Source organism: Penicillium odoratum (genome assembly GCF_028828045.1).
Source record: "Penicillium odoratum strain IBT 22623 chromosome Unknown utg000005l_segment0_segment0, whole genome shotgun sequence".
In the NCBI taxonomy this organism is placed as follows: domain Eukaryota; kingdom Fungi; phylum Ascomycota; class Eurotiomycetes; order Eurotiales; family Aspergillaceae; genus Penicillium; species Penicillium odoratum.
In genome coordinates, this window is record NW_026643147.1 from 479671 (window position 1) to 503208 (window position 23538).

Genomic DNA, 23538 nt, shown 5'->3' on the forward strand with positions numbered 1-23538 from the left:
TGATTCGAGTTCTAACGACCAAGGCATGATCATCTTATGCTGGCTCGAATCGCGCTTGAATATTAGAGCACACTATCGTTGAACTCCGCAAATTTCCGCCTTGTTCCTTTCCCTTTGACCTCGAAGTGATGAATGGTCCTGTACCTGAGATTCAGACCGGGCGCAACTCCCCACCGCCGGGCCCGTTCGGCTGTGAGTTCAATATGAGTGGATTGAATGGTGTCGCAGCTTGCTAATGAGTGTCCCTAGATTCCTTCCTTTCTCCGATGGATACTCCATATGAACAAGCTCCCGCCTTACCCCCGGGACCCTCTCTCCTTGACGATAACGAATCCAATATGCTCGATAACTTCTTTACGACCATGAATGCAAATAGCTTTACGAATGATTTCTGGCTCAGATCCCAACAAAACAAAGCACCGGGACTTAACTTCGATTGGTCCGATGACCTACCGCCGACCTTTGAAGGCTCGACAACGTCTCTGTCGCAACCCTCATACCAGCAGCATGCTCTTGACAAGCCAAACATGATGGCGGGAAATACGGCAGGGTCAGACATTTATGCCGCCGCGTCAATGCTTTACCATAATGCCGCCTTAAATGGGTCAGATATCGGTTCTGCGCTCGCTCAGCAGGTCTTCGCGACACAGCCGCTTCTCAACGGGCTCCATATCAATGGAGCCCATCCCCACCACAATTCACAGTCGGCTCCTGTTACGCAGGCTAGCGCTTCCTCTGCTTCCAACGACAGTCTACCAACAGGCTATCATACCTCTGAAATGCTCTTCGACGTGCGCGACCCCATCCCCGCGGATCAACATCCATCTCGGAAGGTTCGTAGCCTCCAGTGGGGTACTGATAATAGCTTTATGGACCAAGGCTATGTGGCCCCTCCAAATCAACCGGATGAGGAGACACGCACCAGAGAGCTATTAAATCATCTTGATTGCTTCGAGCCACAGACCAGCGCAGCCAACACACGAGCTCCCAGCCCTGAGCGCATGCCTGGCCGCCATGCCCATCACTCTAGCATCCACAGCATCGATAAAGAGGATGGCTCTCAGCCTCGCAAACGGCAAAGAATGATCAAAGAAGATCCTCTTTCAGATGACGATGACATGAAAATGCCGGCCCGTAAATCGCGCACTCCGAGCAACGCGAAAGCGCGCCGTGTATCAACCAACGCGCCCCGAAAAGCAAGTATCCCATCGAACAATAAGACCGCACGGGAGAATCTTTCGGAAGAGCAAAAGCGAACCAATCATATTCTTTCCGAACAAAAAAGACGCAATCTCATCCGTCAGGGCTTTGACGATCTTTGTTCCTTGGTCCCTGGGCTGCGGGGCGGGGGCTTCAGTAAAAGCGCCATGCTTACACAAGCGGCTGACTGGCTCGAGGATATCATGCGTGGTAATGATATGTTACAACGTCAGTTGGTAGAAATGAAAGGCATCAATGGCCTCGTAATGCCTAGATGAGGCTATTACCGGCGCAGATTCCATACTCTCATTCTTATTTGTTACTTATTCGGTTCAGCGGGGTTGGGCAAGCCGTGGCTTGCTGACAAGAGGGCGTTCATTGCGAAAGATACCATTTGTGTTTTAGGCAGGCATTTTCATTCTCAGTGTCCTTATTTTCGATGGCGATGAATAGGATCCATCGCAATTGCGATTGAAGTCCTTCCAGCGTAGCTTGTTTATTTGCTATATATCTCTATTTGAAAACACTGCATCTATCGGATATACATGCATCAATTGATTTCATACAATTGAGCTATTTACTAGATAGGTATCTACATAGGAAGAACATTTTATGGATTATAGTGATGCATATCAATTTTGGACTGTGCTTTTTCAGCCTTGATACATGAAACATAAAATATTTACAGTATAAATCCCCATTGGTTGCCCAATGTTTTAAGGTGTGCCGATCCCCACCGCTCCGAGGTCCGCTGTTTAGGCTTGACGCGTCCTGCAGTAACCTAGACCTTTGTTGTCCGCCACATCCCTTCCAACCCTTCTTAACCCACCCCGCAATGCCTCCTAAACGAAAGCGCACTGACAATGATAACGCCGAAGACGATTCAGAGAAGGGATACGCCTATTTGAAGCCACAAATTCGCCGCGTTCCCGAAAAGACGATCAAATCCAAATGGACGACCCTTCCAGAGCCAGTTCAGGACAAGGTTCGAGAGATGTTTCATGCGCTTGAGCGCCCGGTGGTTATGCGCCAGCCGAATGAACGGAAGCGGATTGAGGCACGGAGCGCAGTTCAAGCAGTGGTACGAAAGTATGTTGGACCTCCCATTTTGAAGCCAGTGGATTCTAAGCGCCTCGAGTATATCATGTCTGCAATAAGCTAACATCCGCCAATCATTCAAAAGCCTTGGAAAGCGATTACCTCGGATGCCATTCCCACCCATTACCAATAGCGGGAACTTCGATTACGAATCTGCGCTCGATGAACATGTACGAGATTCGATACCGACATGTGTGCGGATTGTTGACTGAATGTACGCAGCGGACACTCGAAGCAAGCCTAGCCACGATGAAAGATAGCACCGACCTCCTCAAAGCCGAAATTGCTAAAGAGGAAGCACTCCTTGCCAATGAAAAGAAAGAGCTCCAGGCAATGGACAAGAACGCCAAACGAGCGGAGGCCGAGCGAAAGAGGCAGACCAAGAATGTAAGAAACAATCGATGAATTGAGTCATTTTCGCTGACCTTTTGCTTCAAGGAACACCCTGTTCTTCGGCAGCTGGACGACCTTCCTCCAGACTCCGGGCCTTCTGGATTTACACTGGTTGATACTAAGCCCAGCCAGACGACATTGGATCAGGTATGGAGCTCGGATGGATTAGCGCTATTAAATTGCAATATCTGACGATTTTCGTTTAGCTCGACGCCGACCCCGAAATTCAGGGACTGATGAAGCAACTTCATGGCCACCTCCAATCTATGCAGACTAATTCTGCACCGCTTATGGGACTCAGGGATGCAATCACTCGGTCGCAAGCTGCGCTGGACATTTTTGCAGGATCTAACGACTGAAACAAGCATCCGATGACCAATTAAAGTATCCGGAGTATGAACCCATCGGGAGCTTCATGTGCGCGGTCTCATGCATCAGCAAATCATTAGAAATCCTCGACAGGCAAGATTTCATCACCAAGTTTTGCGCTCCAATCTCACCCAGGGAATCCTTGTCGCGTGCTCATATCCCGATTCCTGAGCTCCAGTTGCAGTCGCTATGCGCTGAGACAACTGCGCCGGCATCAATGGCATGTGAACCTCACAAATTTAAAGGATTATGTCAGTCACATCTCACCAGAGGGTCTGCGCTCAGTTGATCATTCGTTGCTGTCCAATCTGGCCAGTTCCATTGATCAGGATCTGCGCCCTGGGCCCCACGAGAAGGTCCAAGCTAGGGGTTGCCCGGTAAAACCCGCATAGTTGAAGAAATAAATGAGAGATTTACGGATTTTGGTTTAGACAATAGATGACAATTGTAGACTTGATATCCTAGCTTGAGAGGTTCATCCCATCGGCTCTCGGTGGCGTTGCCGAGAAAAGATCGGGGATTCCCCACACGCGGAGCAGAACGGAGGGGTCACTCCGCTTTCGCGAAAGCCTGAACTTTTGACTTCGGATTCAACCTTCATTTTTACTGCAATACTGCAATGTCTGCAGGCAGCCATTCCGCCCGGTGGTGATTACACAAGTCGAGACTATGACTGAAAGGAACGCATCGGGCGTCGGTTCCGACAGGACTGCATCTGCTAAGTCCAGGGCCGGTGACGCAGCAAAGGATGCGCGCGCAAAAGAATCGCAAACATTATCTGCCAAGGCTGAGACTGGCTCTGGCAGTCACTCCAGTCCCAAAAAGCGCCGCAAGGTCAATCACGGTAAGCTATCCATCGCGTAAGGGCATGCGACAGGGGTCTGGGCGCCGTCGCTCGCATTCCGGTTCGCTTGGCGATTGAGCAGTTGGCGCTGACGATTGTATAAATTTGGTAGCATGCGTGTATTGCCGCCGCTCGGTGAGCCTCCACTTTCTTTGATTTATTACACTTGTGCTTTCTTGTTCGATCGATGCGACAGCCTGCGGGCAGCAATCTCTCCAGTTTAATGGGGTTAATTATATTTTATGGGGTCGTTTTGCTAACTAGAGGCCATTGGTCGCGTGGGACAGCATATGACTTGCGATTCGGTACGACTCTCCACAAAAATCCCAATAAATCTATCCGCTAGCCGTAAAACTGGTTGTCAAGCAGAGAGAGGAAAAGAATGTGCCCGCTGACCAGTTTTGATTCATGAAGGAACGACCTTGTACCCGATGTATAAAGCGCAATATTGGACATTTGTGCCATGACGAACCCAGGGAACCTGCGAAGCGTGCTCGAAGCGACCAAGACCATTCTGCCGCAGACGAAGAAGGATCGTCCAACAATGAGCTGGGCAACGTTCAAAGTATGCCTCGGAATGTCGACGTCCCGGATGCTGCCGGTCAGCAAATTCTCCCCGACGGGACAATTGGAATCCCCCCTTCTTCGGTGCAGCCAGCAAACATTTCTTCGTCTGGCCAGGGCCTTGATGCCAATCCCCAGCAGTGTAAGTCTTCAGACGAGACTTTTCTACTCTAGCTGACGTCCAATATTATAGTGATGCCCTACAACGACTGGATGGGTGGACAGAATCAATTTCAGGACATGCACTCTCTTCATCCGTCGTACATGTTCAATGCCCCTGAGGTTACGAACGAGTATAACTTGCTCGGAGACTTCCTCAGCAACAGTTTGTTGGATGATGGGACGATGTTCCAAAATCAGGATAACACTCAAGGGATATACACTGATCCAACGTTGATGAACTCGATGAACTCGATGAACATGCCAAATGGACTCTCATTAACGACGCAGCTTCCACCCCCAGCAGTACCCCAAGGAGACTCCATTCAACGATCGACTACCAATGCCGTGGTAAATGATAAAGCTCGTGAGACATACTATATGACCGCAGCTGATCCATCCGGATCGGACCCACCAGAGGAGCGCATGAACAAGCTTCTCAAAGCCAAGTATGATGCTGGCCTATTGAAGCCCTTCAACTACGTCAAAGGCTATGCTCGACTCAACCAGTATATGGAAAAGAACATGCAACAAATCTCTAGGCAAAAGATTCTTCGACAACTCGACAAGTTCCGACCGAAGTTCCGAGAGCGCATGCAGAGCTTGACAGATATTGAGCTGATTCTGGTGGAGATGTGGTTCGAAAGAAGTTTAATGGAGTATGACCGCGTTTTCGCCAGTATGGCTATCCCTGCCTGTTGCTGGCGACGAACTGGCGAGATCTTCCGTGGCAATAACGAGATGGCACAGTTGATCGATGTGCCGATAGAGAGTCTTCGAGATGTAAGCTTTCGCGAATTTCTGTTCAATTCTCTTGTTAAATCCTAAATCGTGTATAGGGAAAACTTGCCATTCACGAGATCATTGTCGAAGACCAGTTGGTCAGTTACTGGGAGAAGTTTGGAGCCATTGCGTTTGACAATACCCAGAAAGCAATGCTTACCAGCTGCACCCTGAAAAATCCTAGTGGATCTGGAGAAGGAATCCAATGCTGCTTCTCATTTACTATTCGCCGGGATAATCACAACATGTTCGTTCCATATCTTGCCCTTGTCCGGGTGCTTCAGCTAACATAACCTAGTCCCTCTCTCATCGTTGGAAACTTCCTTCCTACACAACGGATACACAAGTAACGTTACAACTATTGGGTTAGGTTGGTTGATATGGTTTGAAATTTTGATTCTTGATTCCCTGAGGCTGGAGGTCTGCGTCATCTATTTGAAATCTATCGCGAGGTGAATGTACAATATTTCACATCTTTTTACTATGAATACAAGTTCTGCAAGGTCCACGAGAATAATGGGTTAACAGTGCAAGCAAACGGTCCGTCACATGTCGAGTCCTTTTTGCCACGCATCTTACCCCTCCGTACCACTCGTTCCCACACACTTACACCTTGTATTTCTATTTCCACTCACTTTTCCCCTCCAACCATCTTCTTTCCACGCACATCTTCCATCACTATCTTCGTTTCCTCCAACCTGAAACCTTTTCTTAGTCTTTGATTCTTTCAAATCCCTAATATCTATCTTTCTGATTTCCATCCATCCTCAGCATCTGTTTCTTGGACACGATTTCATCATGTCTTATTCCCGAAAGTCATCTTATTCTCAGAATGCGGCCCTACCAGGGCAGGTGGCTGTGTTTAAAGGTGAAAATAAAAGCCCACGAACTGACCTACTCATAGCTATGACTTTCTAACACATCAAAAATGAATAGCAATCGTGGACAATTTGAAAACAACAATTTCCACTGCATATCGTGGGCGACTAGTTGACCTCGTCGACACTGACCCTCTTGATAAGCAACTTCAAGATTTCAACCCAACCGTAAACTTCCCTGCTGATTCGATTCGTGAGCTTGATGTGATTGGTACGGATCTTTGGAATACCTGCAGAACCGCATTGTGTTCTCGTGCCGAGGACAAGCAGGAACAAAAGACTCTCAGCAGAGGTATGTTTTGGATAACTTTTCGACCTAAGCAGCATCTGATCATAGGTGTCTCAGTGAGGGCTTTCGCCTTTTTCCTAATCAAACACGGTACTTCAAATACGCCTTCGGGATGTAACCGGGTCATCAAGGCTGGATATGTCGCCGCTCGCTACTGCATCGGTATTTACATTTGTTCATTCTTTGGATTGAAGCTTACCAGTCATTTAGACAATCGAGAACTTGACTTGGCACACACTATCATGACAGTGATTGCTGATAGACTCCATTTCATGGAAAATTCGCCTCCTCTTGTTGATCTCGGAAACTTCAAATCCCTTGTTGCCGAGAACTTCATTTTTCGCGCTCAGCTTGTAAGTTACTTTCTTGTTGGTGACCTTGGAGCCTGGCTGAATATGTCTAGGTTCATTTGCAAAATCGACCGGACATCGCTGATCTCCTTTACTCACACGTGCCTCCAACTTACACCATCAACGACCCTGAGTATGTTGTCCAGGTTTGTTACAATATTGCGTGTGATGCACTTGAGTCATCCCAGATTGAGCTTGCAATTACTTGGTATGAAAGAGCTGCAATTCGCACTGATGAGTGCAATATGCACGGACAGCCCAGAAAACATGGCTTCGATAACTTGGAGCTCCTTGTTAGGCATTCTCTGGGTACATTTTGGCAGAATCATTGTGGCAATTACAGTAAGCTGACTTGCCTAGTACGCGCCTACTTGTCCGTGGGCACACCCGACGCGAAGCACAGGCTAGCAGTGCAGCTTCATATCCTCAAGGAGGTAAGTCCCAGCTTCTAACTTATTCTTTATGTGTGGCTTATAAATTACTAGAAATTCGGGGCCAATCCTGCTGTCGTTTTTCTCCAGTTAGAGGTCATCCGCCCTTCAAACAATGAAGAGATCGCTGAATTCTTCAAAGGTATTTATGAAAAACACATTTGCATGACGCTAGATTCCCATCGCTAACTTTCAATTCAGTACTTGGATGGGTCTTCACTGGGTTAGATTACACCGAACAAAGCTTTGAATTGTAAGCATGGTTGGTTGTTCGAGATGGCATTCGCTAATAATCTCCACAGAGGCCTTCACTATCTCAAGTACGGAGAAAGTATCAGGTAGGCTGACAGTAAAACCTCCCTAACTTGTGAAATTTACTTACAGCTTCTAGTGACGATCATGCTTTGCAGACGTACCAGCAATTACTGTTCACAGTGCCACTCGACCGAACAGATTGGATCGAGCGAGCCTTTATCGCACTCACTGACCTGGCACTCGTTATCTCTCTCTCGGAGGCAACAAAGATGCAGATTATTCTGGACGCGGCGACAATTTTAAACAAACGGGGCTTTGAGATGCTTAGCGAAGCAGCTGTTCATGTCGTGTTTGCGGTATTTCGATCGTTGTGAGACACGGCAAATATGAATGTTCTGACAATCTCCTAGTACATCTGGAAGCACCTCAGGTCTGGATTTGAGGACCGTTGTCCTGAGGCGCAGCGATGGTGCCTTTTCGCTCTCAACACAGAGTTTTTCGCGTCCTGTTCCCTGACAAACCAGATTCAAGTTACAAAGTCAGTAATATGTATGCTTTGATGAGAAGTTTATTAATCTCACGCAGGAAATTTGTGACATTTTCCTTGGACTGCAATGATCTTAGCGCGGCGGCAGAAGGCTTGAAGCTAATCCCTCTGCATAGTATCATTGATACTCAGGGTAAACTCAGGAACGAATTTCAGATTTTGTTTTTGCAGTACAGATTTGCGCTACAGGACTGCAAGAATGACGAACCAAGTGAGTGAAGTCTTTATTAGAGAGAATGGGTTTATGCTGATAATTTGCAAGATTGTATCTGCCATCAGCTCATTCAAAAATACCCTCCAGCTGGCCACCCACAAAAGCTGCAGTTCATTCAAGTCTGCATTATGGAAGCACAGCGCCTTGACAAGTCCGCGGAGGTGTTGAAGGGCATTCATGAGTTCCTCGAAGAAGCAAAGGGCGTGACTTATCCTGAAACTTCTGGCGTTGAAATACTGCCAAGGGAGGAAATGCTGTGAGAGTATTCAAACCTGTCTGACCTCTGTTGAATACTAACAATATATCAAGCTTCCTGATTTACGTCCTGTCAAATGAAGTGGACAAAGGAAACATCGGAGTTCGTATTGTGGAATTGATGGCAAGTCACATTACATTGGGTACGATGAAAACACTTTTGCAGTCGGATTAATACTAATCTTTCCAGCTGCGTTTGTGATGCGACACTCAGCTTATGAGGATTATGAAGACAGCGAGCGTAAATGGATCCTCGAAAAGTGCTATGCACTAGTCTGCATTTTGTTAGAAAATTCCCGACTTGACATGACGGAGCCGCTCTTGCATACTCTGAAAGAAGTATGTTCAAGTTGATATCTATTCAGCTAATATATGGTTCTCATTGCTGATACAATTTTAGCTCATTCCATTCTTCCAAGACCGGGAACAATTAGAAGCGGAAAAGATGGTACTTGACGTGATCGCTCCACGCTACCCTCTTCTCGTCTTGATCAGAGACGTTTGTCGTGCTCGCCACATGGAGCATTCCGCAGTGAACAATGTATGTCGAATTCCAAAACTTGAGTTTCAAACAAAGAAAAGCTAATATTACTTAGTCGCGTCTCTGGGAAAAGGTCAGGAATGGCCTACTTGATCTCCGGAACAGTCGTGTCTTCCCCGAGCTGGACAACAAATTCGAAGGCCTCCTATGGGGTCTCTGCTTTGAAGCCTGCCTCTGTCAGCAGGAATGGGACATGGCTCTGTGGGCTTTCCACAACTCCAAGCAATGTGATGACGGGCACTTGAGAAGTCAATACATGGAGGCCATTCTTGCCAAGAAAATGCCCCCGAAGCACAAGATCTGGGTTGTTAGGGTAACAAATCATTCTAATTCTCTGCTGAATCAAATTCTAACTCTTCTCTAGGAAATTGTCAGCCAGCTCTACAGCGGGAATGATTTCGAGTTCTCTGTCCCCTCGCCTGCCCTCACCGACTTCCCGATTTACCTGCAAATCCTCTTCCGCCTCTGTATCACAGCGCAGGATGACACGGAAACAATCCCTTGGGAACTGGAGTTCTACGACGATGACAACCTCGAGAATATCTGGGGCAAAGCAGGCTCGCACCAAATGAGTTATCTCCAAATTGCGGAATCGGTCCTCGACCAGGTTATTGCTATTTCCTATGATCAGGAAGAGATGGACAGTCCAGACCACATGCAGAAGCACCAGCACCTGGAGCTCAAGACCGGAAAAATTCTCCATTCAAAGTGTGAGCATTATGCATACCCACCTGAGCAACTTGAAGCGCTTGCTATGCTTTCGTTCAATCGGGCCATGGATTTCTACGCGGAGGGAAAGGACGAGATTTCCCAGTCGTGGACCAAAAAGTCGATTCAACTGGCTCGCTTAATGGGCAATGATGAGGGCAAGCAGCTGGTTGACCTATTTGAGGAACGGGTACGGGGTCTGTGATTTGGTCTGTGATGGGGTCTATGATTGCTAATGCACAACCCGTGGCGATGATATGAGCCCGTGATCGCTATTTGGCTCATGAGCGCCGATGCTCAGCTGGAGCTGGGGGGTATCAGAATTAACCATACAAGTCTTATAGTGAAAGGGGAAAGATGAAAAGCTGAGGCCAATTATTCCATAGGCGTAGGGTCCAAACTTCGTGGGCATACACACCTACTATGCATAACTTCAGGCAGATAGTGAAGTACTTAGTCAATTCCACACATTTATCACTTCCCATTTTCTGTTTCTTGTATTAGAAGTGGACAGTAGAATAGTGTCGCATGACTTAGTGAATGTGGTAGGGACAAGGCAAGTAAGTCATCCCGCTTCCAATGGAGGCGGAATCCCCATCTCAACACCCGCAGTGCCCCTAATGTGACCCTGCTTCTGCGTTTTGAAATACAAAGCTGTGCCACAACTCTACCCAAGGATTTAGAATATTCCAAAGCAAAAAAGAAATCTCTCCCTCGGGGAATCGAACCCCGGTCTCCCGCGCGTATCAGTGTTAATGACAAGCGGAAATCATGACCCCTAGACCAAGGAAGATAAGATAGTCGAGTTTCCGCTCGACCACTTGGTACTGGTTGATATCCGATCTCTCTTTTTACATTTCAAGATAAGAAAAGTATTATACAAATGGAAGGAAATTTTGATAAAACAGTATGGGAACATGAATCCCAGTCAGACATCAGTCAACCTCTCAATAATCCGGGTTAGAACACGTATTTCCTGCTGTGTATCAAGAACTTCTTCTTTCTCCTGGCTTCCAGAAAGAGGGAAGAGCAGCAAAGGATCAATAAGTGTGATAAGAAGATCCTCGTCGGCTAGTACGATTCGCGCTTCAGGCATACCTAGGTGGGCGGAATTTAAGTGCCAGAAATTGAAGCATAGGCCTAGAACCACTAAAAAAGAGATGAATTGTATGATAGATAAATGTGAAATATAAGCTCTGCAGACATGGCATTAGCCAGCTAGAGTAATATGGGTATCATCAGAAGTGAAAAATATGAGCAACAAGAGAAGAAGAGAAGACATCGCCCTATTTGAATAGTAAATGGATGCAAAGAACGATGTAGAAATGGGAAGGAAAACAAAACGGAAAGATAGCATGGGCGGAGAACACCGTAAAAGATAAGAAGAATTTAAAAAAAAAATAAAAGAAAAAGAAGAAATCAACGAGGAAGAAATCTCGTATGTCATGGGCGTCATTGGCCCTTATCGAAAACTTTCGCAATACCATATCTCGGTGGGAGTCATTGCCGCAACCTCGTGGGATGCAGGGGTAGGGGTAGTCGATGAAAATGGATTATTCATCAGTAGTTGCATCGTAAGACTGGCTCCTGAATCCCTTTGGCGGGTTTCTCTGACGCAGTGACGGGGTTGAGGGTGCATGACGAGCCCGGTGAGGAGATCTTGGCGAAGTAGAGGAGAAACTGGCCTTGCGATCTAAATCCTTAGCACTACTGTCCGTCTCTGTTTCGGCACTTTCGTCACTAGTAAGTGACCGCGCATTGACAGCGCGAAGAGTGAGGCTCAGTTCACGTTCTAGCTCTTTCTGCGCTTCTATTTGCTGAGACGAGCTGTTGAGTTTCTTTCGATAGGTCCGAAGAGTGCGGCATAGTTGCTCAGTGGACAGTTCTAGGCTGCCAAACTCGCTGCGAGTCGATTGCTTGGTGCGTGATCGGAAATCAAGGGACGTGCGGCGATTTGTGTTCCTCGTAGTGTTGGGTTTCCTGGAAGCTGACGGTTTCGACTTCGGGCTCACTGGCGAAGGTGATCTGCGGGATTGATGTACTCCGTAGGGAGTAGGGGAGAGACGGTTAGGAGGCGATGGTGTTTCTGCAAGGGAATTGTTCTTCAGGTTTGATGGTGTCAAGGAGAGCTTAGACAATTTCTTCGATAAGGTCGGAGAAAGTTCGCGGACCGGCGTGGGTGTTCCCAGGGGATTCTCAGGTCGGAAGCCGGCTAACTCGCTCCTCGAAAGGACCTTGCGAAGAGGGGGCTTGGCGGCTGCCATCTCCTTCGTCGGACCTTCGTCCTCATTTCCAAGATCCGGAGATGGAGATGGCTGCACAGACAAGTTCCAAATCATCAAGATACCATCCATGCCAGCGGACACCAAGGTCCGCTTGGTGGATTTGTCCGAGTCATCGCCTTCATCCAGCAGTAGAACGTCACATACGCCCTCTGTGTGGCCAAACTCTCCAGTAAGCAAGACATCTTTTTCCAAGTCGTACACACGGATAGACTTGTCTGTGCCGGAGAGCCCGATGAGTAGCTTTGGAGACTGGCCTGGAATCTCAGAGGTAATGGTCAAGGATCCCATTATCACGGCGTCATTCGCTTCCGAATCAGAGGCACGGAAACAGTGTAGCTGCCGCCCCGAAGGAATGTCAAACTTAGACACATTTCGATCCATTGTTGACACATAAAGTGTATTGGGGTCGTCAGGGCAGAACGCCATGGACACGGGCGATGCCTTCAAGGTGATGACTCGAGAGATGAGATAGGCGACTGAGGTTGAACCGCTCTCTTCTCGGGTTGCACGCTCCCGTACAATAACCGTACGGTCTGCAGAGCTAGACAGCAGCCTCTCACCATCGTTCATGAATAGAAGCTGCCCCACTGCACCGACATGTTCATCCATAGTTTGTATCAGGCGGAGAGTGTTGTCGGTTTTCTGGAAAAGCTGCACCATTCGATCTCGACCAGAGCTAGCGATCAAGCAAGAATCGGGAGTAGCATGAATGGCGATGTCGGTGATCTCAGCACCATGCGCACGTGCTTCAGTAACACACGCCCATGGTTTAGCGGAGAGGAGCTTGAGTACCCCAAACTTGTCGCCCGATACGAACCATTCTGCATTTTCTGCGGCTCTCAAGACTTTGAGTTCATTCGCAATGTCTTCCTCTGGGACCGCTGCTTGCTCCAAGGCCACAGTTTGTGTCAATAAGCACTTGCCAGGGGCGTCCCAGAAATTGACTGCACCATTCCGCGACCACGAAAAAAAGTCCGCCGAATATTCGTTTGGCTTTGTCAGGCGTCGAATACCAAGGACCGGGTCCCGATGGGCTTGCATGGAGGTCTGCCCATTCTCCTGCTCACCTTCATTGCGCAAAGAATCCATCGGATAGATATTGATTTCACAGGTTGCCTCAACCGTCACTAGATGTGAGATAAGTGAGCCCATACAAGTAATTGCAGGGGCCTTGCTATGTTTATCTGGTGCTGGTGTGACTTTTCCCGATCTTGAAGGAGACATAGATGTTGATGAAGGCGCTGACCGGAGGGAGTCGAAGGATACTTTTTGCATCTTCTTTCCACGTCCACCCAGCCAGATCAATTCTCGATCGAAATCAACTGCGAGGGAGCTTATGCCAAATCCAAGTTGGGTCACGAAACATAACTTTTGCGACCCTTCGCGATCATCGAGGAGACACACCGCACCAGACTCAGTGACAAGCACTGCTTCTTGATCCGAGATGCTGGATATACAGCTGAATGTATTATCACCTAAAGGCCCCAGCAAACAATTTCTTCCTGATAGGGCTTTGGGGGCCGGATTTGGTGACGGGGCAGACCCATCCATGTGCAGACGAGACTTTGTGGGGGAGACAGGTCGTTGGGGGATTGGCAGCCTCCACACTTTCACATGACGTACACCGGTCCTATGAATCCATTAGCGACCCATGATATATTCTGGTTTGATGAGCACATACGTAACCAGCGATTGGCCGACCCAGCACATGTCCCGAACAAATGATGTACATTTGTTCGCAGAGTGAAGCCTGGCCGACCCGTTCTTGAGGTTGATGGCCCAGATCAAGAGAAATCCATCATTCATGGTACCTAATGTGGCTAGGTATTGAGAATCAGGACTGAAAGCTATGCTGCGCACGCCGAATGTGTGCTCGGAAAGAATGGAAAGCGGAACATCTGGCAACGCGTCTTTGGCGGTTGAGAAGATCAAAACTCGAGGGTTGTAACCGGTCTACCCACTGTCAGATTCCTGTGCCTTGAACGGAGTCACTTTCCGTGCACTCACCTCTCCCACCGCTAAGAAGCGTCCATTGGGGCTGATGGAGACACTGGTGACAGCCTTGACTCTTTCTCTGGAAGACCACGCGCGGGGACTGCTATTATCGGGGACATCACTCGATGGCGACCCATTGGGTACATTGAGGTGGGGGTTGGAGCGAATGTGGGATAAGGACCGAGATCGGGGGTCCGGTGTAGATGGAGGGGTCCCTTGGTTGTAAAAGGAGGATGTCGGATTCACACTGGTAGCAGAGGGACGAGCTCTAAAGAATCGTTGGGTGATATTGGCATCGTCATCGAGTTCGGCGAGGACGGCCGCGGAGCCTGCGCACAGCGCGAAGCTCTTGCTCTGGTCATGGCTAGAGAATCCGTTCGGGGTTGTGGTGGAAGTACCTATAACGGTCTGTAGAGTGAGGGTTGATTGATGAGAGGATTTGCTTGGGGATCGAGACCCCGGTCTAAGAACTGGCGAGTTGGAGGGAGTGATTTTGAGAGACGCGCTGGCGAGCTTGCTTTTAGTGCTGAGGGGTGCGGTGGTCGCCATGGCAAAGTCGATTCTCAGTCCCCTGAGCGGGGTGTTTGCATGTCAGTCGGACGCATTCGCCGGGAAATTAAGAAAAGGTAAAAAGAGAGTGGGTGAAAACAAAAGGAGGTGTGGGGTTTGACGACGAAAATCAATGAAAGTTGGAGCTCAAGGAACCGCCGGGGAAAAGTGGAAAAGCTAAACAAATAGCTTCATTCCACGCTAAGATTGTTGATCATTCCACTCGAATCTTGCAACCTTGGAACACACGGTCGGTTCCTTGGGTCGCCATCTATATAATAAACAAAAGTAAAATATATATGAATGATCAAATTCAAGAATAGATAATATGACCATATAACTCAGCTTGAATCACATAAACAGATCATCTTTAATTTTGAACTGTTAATAAAAGGATGATTATAGGCCAATCCGGTCGCACGATCCAAAAATAACCTTAAAAGCTCTTTAAACCTCACTTTCGCCACCGGTGACAGTTTTAAGACCTTTAATATACACTCCTTGATTTCCATTATTATACTACTATCTTCGGACGCCCTTATTATCCGAATACTTAATTATTATATACCACAACCACGCACCCCTCGCTAACAAGAAAAGAGGCTCTTTACCCTAGTTTCGAGGTTAATCGCAAGTCTCGTCCCCTAAACTAGACATGTAGAGTAACAATGCTAGAGATTATCTATTCACCAGTCCGGTGCAATCCAATAATCTCTCCAGGCACCTGGACTGTCATTATCCGCTTCTCCAAATCTTTCAATTTCTCCCTCCACGCCATCCTTACCCACTGTCCATACACCATTTTCAATCAGTTCTGTCCATCGCAGGAACAGCCTCTCCAGTCTCTGTGACCGCCATTCACCTCCAAATGGATGGAAATTGCCATGTTGGAAAAGTTGTGTGTATGAGCCCGGGGTTATATGACTCCCATCACTCATTCTTGCTCCTACGTCACTACTTCTATGGAAATGAAGTCGTAGTGCAAATGGAAGGAGGAGGCGGAAACCGGCCTCCTCTGTATCATGGTGATCTCGGCGCACAGGCTCACTGTATAGCCCTGCAGGGATAGGACTGCCATCGCTCATAGGTATGCCCTCATTCTCATGGGCGTGAACGAACATCCGACGAATTTCAGAGTTAAGGTTCACTGTCTGGGAGGATGCAAATAAGAGGACCGCTGGGATAGATCCCTCTGGATAGGGTATATTGGTAAACTTCTGGCGCATTATAAATGCCTCCTTATCATGGGGGACCTCTAGACCGGGCGCGATGAATTGAAAACGCGGGGTCTTGACTCGTGTCAATAGTGAGCGGATAAAGCAATTGTGCGGCACACCAGCTTCATCAAGGTCCGAATCGGTAAATAGCGGTAAAGAGCTAAGTGGCAAATGGGAACCAGGAGGCATTCGAGATTCAACCATAGCGGAATAGCGTTCTATAGCAGCTTGAGTACTATCAATCTGGCTATCGCAGTAGGGAAGCCATGACCATAGCCCCATTTGCGATCTAGATACAGAGGGCGGGTAGTCATCAGGTAGCCCAGCAACAACCCTGCCTAGGCGAATCATATAGATCCAGTGGGAGAGAATAGTCTCTAGTGGGAACCACATTTCCTCATGCTCACTAATAGGTTCTAAGCTTTCCGTGTTCATTGTAGTCATTGGGAACGAGGCCCGATGGAGCTGTTGATCATAGATAACACCGAGACAATGTGGGCCTAGACCCATAGCAGTACCATAGATCACGACAAAGCGCTCTTTATCCTCAAGCTCATTCTCTTCGACACAAAAAGAATCATCGCAGAGTCGCATAACAAGACCTTCGACCCAGTAGAAGAATTCCGGCTTAGGGTCGTAGATCAAATCCAGAAACGAATTGAGCGATGGGATCAGGCGCTCACGAATGGCCTGTATGTCTTCCTCTGCTTCACGAAAGAACCACTTTTCGCGAGCTAGTGCATCGAGGTCGGGCATGTCTTTCCCGTGGCGAGCCATCCAGCCATATGCGACTAAATAATTGTGTAGTCTGGCACAGCGCTCATAGTCGAGTGTGTCATCGTCACGGGGCGGGTTCTCATTGGAAACTAGAGCGTCTTTGATATCGAGGATTTGTTGTGGGGTGACATTCATGGCCATGGTGACGAATTTGACGATGTCAAGGGGTCAGTTGGATAAAGCAGCGGACAACTCGATTCCAAGGTTGGGGGACAGTGGCGCCCCCCGCGCTAGTAACTAACCCATAACAGACCCCACTTGAAATGTTTTACAAAACGATCCAAGGACCCTGCCGAACGCAAACGTGTTCATATTAAAAGAAATAGTAATAATCTTAGTACCTTAAGTCTTTAATTGGTATAAAGTAATAAATAATCTCTATTTGTAGTTTTAAATTACTCCTACTATTACTATAGGCTAAAAAAAGAGTAAAATGATTTACATTTCGAATCTTTAGATCCTTCCAATATAGATATCCACTTTATGAGGAATCTAATTCTACATCAGCTTTATCTTGAAAACGTTCCAAAAGGATACTCTTTCTTACTTGGAGCTTTAGCTCTTTAAAGCACTCATAAAGATAGGAACCGCCCCAAGATGTACCAATCGGAAGAAATGAAGAGGTCAGATCATTCCATTCCCTCTCTTTCCCACTCATCAAATTGTCGGCCTGCCTCAATACTCGCATTAAAAGCCATCAATCTTTTGAGGTACCCCACATTTCCCCATCCATATTGAAAATCATGATCAGGATTATCCCAATCAACGTGAAGAAATGCTTCATTTCGGGCATCCGCTTCAGGCCCATCGACCATATGATATAATTTCTGGTTTGCGACCGCGCCTTGGACATTGATCGTAGTTCTCTCCTTACGAGTGAGTTCGTATAGGCGTAGCACCTCGGGAACTTTGGAGGGACGATTGCTCCTTGAAAGTTTGCCGAGAAGGACTCCTAGAGCAGCTCCGTCTTCGACTGCCATTGCTGCACCTTGGGCTTGATATGGTAAGGTAGGGTGACAAGCATCTCCTAGGAGAGCAATAGATCCCTGGGGGTTTATTAGATTTTGATTCGTTCGGCGCTGTTCTCCCGCACTCACCCTGCACCAGGTATCTAACTCTTTCATATGGCAGATCTTCCATTTGAGGGCATTGTCAACTTGTGCGATCATTTTTGTCAGTCTGTCAAATATTAGTTAGCTCAAGGAAGCTTTCAATGATGCTCATAGTATTTATACCTTGAATCCCATCCTTTGAACAAATTTCGCATCTCTTGCACGTTGCCCTCTTCGGTGGCCACGCCCGAAGGTAAATCATCAGGACACCTGAACCAGTTAGCCAATCCAAATAAATGTGGATAGGGAACTCACACTAAAACAAGATTATACGTAGAGCCACCACGCACAGGATACAAAACAGCATGCTGATAAGGCCCCAACCAGCAACGCAGCGAAGGCTCAATCAAAGATTCATCCAAAGCCTCCACCCTCTCTTTAGGAAATGTCGCTCGATAAGCCAAATCACCTGTGTCACTAGGACCAACATGATATCCAAGAACCTCATCACGAACCACCGACCGTAATCCTAGAGATCATTAGAACTTGGGTAGTAAAATTCCATCATGTCACGTACCATCTGCACCAATAATTATGTCCGCATACAACCTCTCCTGAGAAGCGAGTAGCACGGATGTAGTCTTTGAATCGGCTGAAATGACTTCCGATGCGAGACGAATCTTCGCTCCTAGTCTCGTGGCTTCCTCACGCAGGACGCGATGGTAGTCGGCCCGGTGGATGACATACCATGCTTGTCCGAAGTGTTTCCGTTGCCATACATGGCCGGGTCGCTTGGCGATACAGTCACCATTGGTGTATTTGAGAAGACAATGAGAGGAGATGTTGACAGCGCCGGCTTTTTCGAGTTCTTCGACTAGACCGAAATCTTCCATCACTCGCACTGCGTTTGGTGGCATTTGGATTCCTGCGCCGATCTGAAGAGTGTTGGTATATATTTTGGTCTTTGATTTTCTTGGTTGCGTTACCTCTCCCAACTCATGGGCTTGTTCCACCATCGTTACTTCCAGGCCTTCCCGAAGGCATGCGATCGCACAAGTCAGTCCCCCTATTTGTTTACGTTAATTTCTTGATTGCTGAATACGGACTCGATACATTCTCACCTAAACCACAGCCCACAATCAATACTTTGAAGGTGTGAGGAGAACTGTGGTTCTAGCAAGCACATCTTGTCAGTGTCGATTTCTCTTTTTGCTTCAGGCCAAGTGACTTGCGGTGTCCTCGATGGTCATTTTGCGACTGAGATCCTCCAATTCTGCTTTTCGCTTTCTTTTCAGTTTTAAGACTCCAGGTTTGTTGAAGCCCGTAAGGTAAAATTCTCAGAAGAATTACTGAAAGAACGCAATGAGGGGTATGAACCCAATCCCTGGACTGCTGCAAGGCTCATGGGTGTAAAGTTAACTAATGCAAATCAATTGGCGCTAACCCTTGGAGAGGGTCCAACCGCCAACGTTATAGATTGAATGTATCATACAGTTACCCTTGCACGAGTCATGTAAACTGCGAGTAGCCGCACTTTCTGACCGATTCTTTTCTTGTTCTTCTCGAACCCAGGCAGCGCATTCCTATCTTCCTGGTTAATGCATATTCTCAGCTTTCCCCGCCACTTTTCTTCTAAGCACGCCCACCATGGATATACCCGACCTAGAGAGAAGTGATGTGCAAAAGTTGAAACATACCCCATCTGGGCTACTATTAGTACCACAACCCAGCAATGACCCAGCAGATCCCTTGAATTGGCCACTCAGGAAGAAAATCGGCATCATGGCCTTGGTCTCTGTGTGCACTTGGATTGGAATCGCGCAGACTTTAGCGAATCAGTCGGGTTTTTTCGCACAGGCAAAGACATACCATAAGACTGCGAATGAGTTATCCTACTCGGTAAGTCAAAGTCAAGCGTGGCTATCACGCGGGTTCCACGTGTTTTCATGTCCGAATTCTATTCTGGGATGATTTGTTTCTATTTTCCCCTTTTCTACGCTTCCATCGTCTTCTCGGAACATAACTGACATGCCCCTGCATGGTAGGCATCTGCTGGGATTGCTGGCCTGGCTACCGGTCCCTTTCTTTGGGCTATCCTTGCCCAGCGGATCGGGCGAAGCTCTTGTATCTTCTGGGGTTTACTTGGGATGCTGGGCTGTAGCGTCTGGTCGGCATGTATGACTGGGGAGCATCATTATATCCCCTTTATCATATCCCGTTGGCTCGGTGGCACGTTTGGTTCGGTGGCCTCGACAATTGGAGCTGGGTTTGTCTTGGACCTTTTCTTTCTCCATCAGCGTGGCAAGGCATTCGCAGTCTACAGCGTGTGTACCTTGTTCGGTGTCCAGTTTGGTCCGACACTGAGTGGATTCATTGTTCAATATGCTCCGTGGTCCATACAATTCTGGTGGGGCGTCGGAGTCGAAGGAGTTCTTGCGATTGTGGTGTTTATCTTCCTACAAGAGACCGGATTCTCGCGCGATGGGAGAGTGTACCCTCCCCTTCCTAAGGAGTGGTTACCCAATCGTATCGTTACCTTCTTTCCTGGTACCGCGACCGTTCCGAGATCTAAAGCTGATGGTCGGCGATCTGCAAAGGCCTTACTCTTGATCGCTGCGTGCCCGGTGACGTTCACAACTGGCGCCGTTCTTTTCCTCGCCTTTGGATGGGCTGTAGGCGTGGTGACCCTGACCTCGGTGTTCTTGGAAACACCGCTCGAAGATGGCGGCTATTCGTTCTCCGCCCTTCAGGTTGCCTGTTTCACCTTCATCCAGTGGCTTGGTGTCGCGGCTGCTGAGACATGGGGGATGTTTCTCAATGATCGCATTCCATTGTGGTTCACCCGTCGGTACTGCGATGGTATCTGGAAACCCGAGAATCGTCTGTTTCCTCTTCTCTGCATGCCAGCAGTTTGTCTTCCTATTGCCCTCGGGCTCTTTGGCGCTGGACTGCAATACCACCTACACTATATGGTCTTAGGATTGGCTATCTTCCTATTACAGCTCAGCGAGGTCTCTCTAGTTCCAGTCATAGTCAACTACGGCGTCGAGTGTTTTACGGATCATTCCCAAGAAGTGGTTACCATCCTCAATTTTTGCCGGCTGGCGCTGGGTGTTGTCATTCCCTTCTTTATTGATCAGTGGGAGATCACTGTAGGCATAGCATGGGTTTTTGGGATGATGGCACTGTTTAGCATCTTTGCATTCTCCCTCGCTGGCCTATTGGCCTGGAAAGGAGAGAAAATCCGCAGCTACTCTTTTGCCACTCTGCAAAAATCAGAAGGTGGTGTGCAGTTGGTTGATCATTAGGGTATGTGGCGGGATCTTGATTATTTTTCTTGTTGATTTTTCCCTTCTTCCAAATATACAAGAGATTACAGGGCATGTATTTAATTATTGCAAATTTGGCGAAACTTATCTTGTGTCAAACCAAGTAGCCATCCATACATGCTTCCCCCACTCCAAGGAATGAAACCAAGATAACCCTTGCGCCAGCTATTGCTCCAGTTTTCATCCCCCGTGCAGGGTGAAGCTTAACGTCTAAGTCATGTTGATCATGTTGATTGTGACAGGTCTACCCCGGGAATACAGTAGTGTTTGTCACGGCTCCTTGTTACCAGGAAACAAGTAAGGTTCTGTCTAAATGTTTGTTTCATCCGATGCCTCCAAGATAGCCTCCAGACAAACCCATGTAAGAGAACGCAAAAATTTTAAACTGTTCGCAATGGTTCGCAATAGTTCGCAAAGATATCCCAAATCTTTCGAGTAAAACCGACTCAGGGGAGTGAATCAGATACGCACATCCAAGCCTAATAAATTTCTTGTGCGCCCTAGCGTCATGCACGATGCCGATCAAGGTGTTAGCACCCGCACAACCGCGTCCATGTACAAACCCGCTCAATTCAAGAACGCGCTTGATCGGCATATTATGGTACCATTGACAGCCTGGATAGACATGAATGATCCTAGATCGTCCAATAATCCATGTACTTGACATGATGTACCTAACCTAACAGCCTGTGACATTGCGTGCAGCGCTGGAATGTGAATACTTGGGCTGGTCTCGATGAGGTCGGGATTTCAGGATCACCCATACATACTGCATGTATGAACAGTGGTACCTAAAAAAGTAGATTACTAGATGATCGTGCGTTGATAACAACCTCGTCATCCCTGGCTACCATCAATAAGCTACATTATCTTAGCTGTCTTCCTGTCAGTCTGATTGACCGTTTCTTTATCATGGCCTTGACAGGCCAGCAGCCGCTCATTGTGGGCGTGTCAGTCGCCTTGGTTATCTTGGCGACCGCGTCTGATGCCTTACGGTTCTTTTCGCGGTGGATGATGCGCTCTGGTTTGTGGTGGGATGATTGGTGCAGTTTATTCGCTTTGGTAAGTTTAATGTTGAGAAGAGAAGTGCCTTCTGATTTTGCATTCGAAGCTAACTGTGATTAGTTTCTCTCTTATGCGTTTAATATCAGTCAATTCGTCAGTAAGTGTGCACCGACAGCATAACTTTTGCTCTTGGAGTCAGCTTACCCCAGATGGATAGGTGTGCACTGCAATATGGGCAAGCATGGAGCGAATTTACCGAATGAAGAGGAATCCATTACTTGTACCACAAAGGTTTGTCTTCACATTCATCTAGCTACCTCGAAGTCTAAGAGAACTGACCAATGTCACCGGGTTCAGACTTTATACACGGTAATCATGATCTATACAGTTTGCATGCCAGCGATTAAAGTGACTATGGTGCTATTCTACTGGAGACTCTTCAGTAAAGATCGAAGAATTCGAATCGCATTGTACACAATTGGCTCGATGCTTTTTGCTTGGTTCGTTGGAGCTTTGGCTAGCGGTCTGGTGGTTTGCGAGCCTCTGCCAAAATTTTGGGATCACTCGATCCCAGGGAAATGTCTTCATACGATGACCTATTTCCGCGCCATTGCTGGTACCAATCTTGCCACCGATGTTTTCCTGCTGGTACTCCCCATTCCCATTGTTTGGGGTCTGCAACGTCCAGCGAGTGAAAGACTTGCTCTGATCGCTGTGTTTACTCTTGGGGCCTTGTGAGTGGTTTGAAATTTGGATATTTTCATGGAATCTAATGAAAGAATAGTGTCACTGTGGTTAGTGTTATTCGGATAGCACTTTTGACATCTCCACAGGAATCGGATCCACTTTGTGAGTCTCCCCAGACGCATTCCATCCCTGCTTGGTCTGACCTCTTACCTATCTCTCCACTATTTAGGGGCCAATACCCAAGGAACTATCTGGACTTCTGTCGAAACAAGCGTCGGTGTCGTCTGCGTCAATCTCCCCACCATGTCTCCTCTTTTCCGTCGATATATTTTGGGCCGCGAGGTCAGCTCCGCGAACTCCAAGCCGAGGAGCCTTCCCCTTTCATATCCTCCCAGTAGCAAGAAGCCCACTGCCAACCGCCGGCGCCATGGCTCAACATCAAGTACCGAAGGACTGGAGACGAAGTGGTCGATTTCCGATAATTATGATCCCGATATTGTCGTCACAACAGATTTGACAGTTACTGAAAATTTAGAGGAATGCGTTGAGATGGACGAGTTGAAGAGGCAATCATCCAAGGTCGTTTGTCACGGTTGTGCAGATGAAAGAGATCCTAAATCAGAACATTGAAAGGATGTCCAGGTGTATATCAAGTATAATATAGCATTGGGTGCATATAAAAGTTTAGTGTGGGTCTAGATCCCATATCGGAGAACGATCAAAGTTAATCTAAGCATCGAATCAAATTTACAATAATTAATCAA

At 47.5% G+C, this 23538-nt stretch overlaps 9 protein-coding genes across 9 annotated transcripts; 6 read left to right on the plus strand and 3 right to left on the minus strand.

The window, feature by feature from the left end:
- Positions 1-128: 128 nt before the first annotated feature.
- N7520_005712 (basic helix-loop-helix domain-containing protein) lies at positions 129-1478 on the plus strand (the record flags this gene model as incomplete). The annotated part of the gene is made up of 2 exons (XM_057139646.1): positions 129-192; positions 250-1478. The coding sequence occupies 2 exons, from the start codon at positions 129-131 to the stop codon at positions 1476-1478; spliced, it is 1293 nt and encodes a 430-aa protein (XP_056993652.1).
- A 557-nt stretch (positions 1479-2035) lies between these two features.
- N7520_005713 (uncharacterized protein) lies at positions 2036-3050 on the plus strand (the record flags this gene model as incomplete). The annotated part of the gene is made up of 5 exons (XM_057139647.1): positions 2036-2337; positions 2384-2468; positions 2521-2685; positions 2737-2838; positions 2898-3050. The coding sequence occupies 5 exons, from the start codon at positions 2036-2038 to the stop codon at positions 3048-3050; spliced, it is 807 nt and encodes a 268-aa protein (XP_056993653.1).
- A 679-nt stretch (positions 3051-3729) lies between these two features.
- Positions 3730-5760, plus strand: acuM (gluconeogenesis transcription factor RDS2; the record flags this gene model as incomplete). The annotated part of the gene is made up of 5 exons (XM_057139648.1): positions 3730-3920; positions 4381-4610; positions 4662-5410; positions 5467-5657; positions 5709-5760. The coding sequence occupies 5 exons, from the start codon at positions 3730-3732 to the stop codon at positions 5758-5760; spliced, it is 1413 nt and encodes a 470-aa protein (XP_056993654.1).
- A 1059-nt stretch (positions 5761-6819) lies between these two features.
- N7520_005715 (SPO22/ZIP4 family meiosis protein) lies at positions 6820-10083 on the plus strand (the record flags this gene model as incomplete). Its single annotated transcript, XM_057139649.1, has 15 exons — positions 6820-6930; positions 6981-7236; positions 7288-7361; positions 7413-7500; positions 7560-7611; positions 7661-7696; positions 7750-7969; positions 8024-8151; positions 8199-8371; positions 8423-8630; positions 8684-8772; positions 8820-8968; positions 9030-9170; positions 9226-9483; positions 9535-10083. 15 exons carry the CDS (start codon positions 6820-6822, stop codon positions 10081-10083), a joined length of 2532 nt encoding a protein of 843 aa, XP_056993655.1.
- A 1348-nt stretch (positions 10084-11431) lies between these two features.
- Positions 11432-14707, minus strand: N7520_005716 (WD40 repeat domain-containing protein; the record flags this gene model as incomplete). The annotated part of the gene is made up of 3 exons (XM_057139650.1): positions 11432-13793; positions 13845-14116; positions 14171-14707. The coding sequence occupies 3 exons, from the start codon at positions 14705-14707 to the stop codon at positions 11432-11434; spliced, it is 3171 nt and encodes a 1056-aa protein (XP_056993656.1).
- A 686-nt stretch (positions 14708-15393) lies between these two features.
- N7520_005717 (uncharacterized protein) lies at positions 15394-16842 on the minus strand (the record flags this gene model as incomplete). Its single annotated transcript, XM_057139651.1, has 1 exon — positions 15394-16842. One exon carries the CDS (start codon positions 16840-16842, stop codon positions 15394-15396), a length of 1449 nt encoding a protein of 482 aa, XP_056993657.1.
- A 488-nt stretch (positions 16843-17330) lies between these two features.
- N7520_005718 (uncharacterized protein) lies at positions 17331-18670 on the minus strand (the record flags this gene model as incomplete). Its single annotated transcript, XM_057139652.1, has 5 exons — positions 17331-17747; positions 17799-17880; positions 17937-18023; positions 18069-18282; positions 18331-18670. The coding sequence occupies 5 exons, from the start codon at positions 18668-18670 to the stop codon at positions 17331-17333; spliced, it is 1140 nt and encodes a 379-aa protein (XP_056993658.1).
- Positions 18671-19400: 730 nt separating this feature from the next.
- On the plus strand, positions 19401-21061 carry N7520_005719 (uncharacterized protein; the record flags this gene model as incomplete). Its single annotated transcript, XM_057139653.1, has 2 exons — positions 19401-19652; positions 19799-21061. The coding sequence occupies 2 exons, from the start codon at positions 19401-19403 to the stop codon at positions 21059-21061; spliced, it is 1515 nt and encodes a 504-aa protein (XP_056993659.1).
- A 933-nt stretch (positions 21062-21994) lies between these two features.
- On the plus strand, positions 21995-23404 carry N7520_005720 (uncharacterized protein; the record flags this gene model as incomplete). The annotated part of the gene is made up of 5 exons (XM_057139654.1): positions 21995-22144; positions 22208-22244; positions 22476-22821; positions 22872-22936; positions 23004-23404. 5 exons carry the CDS (start codon positions 21995-21997, stop codon positions 23402-23404), a joined length of 999 nt encoding a protein of 332 aa, XP_056993660.1.
- Between the last annotated feature and the right edge of the window lie 134 nt (positions 23405-23538).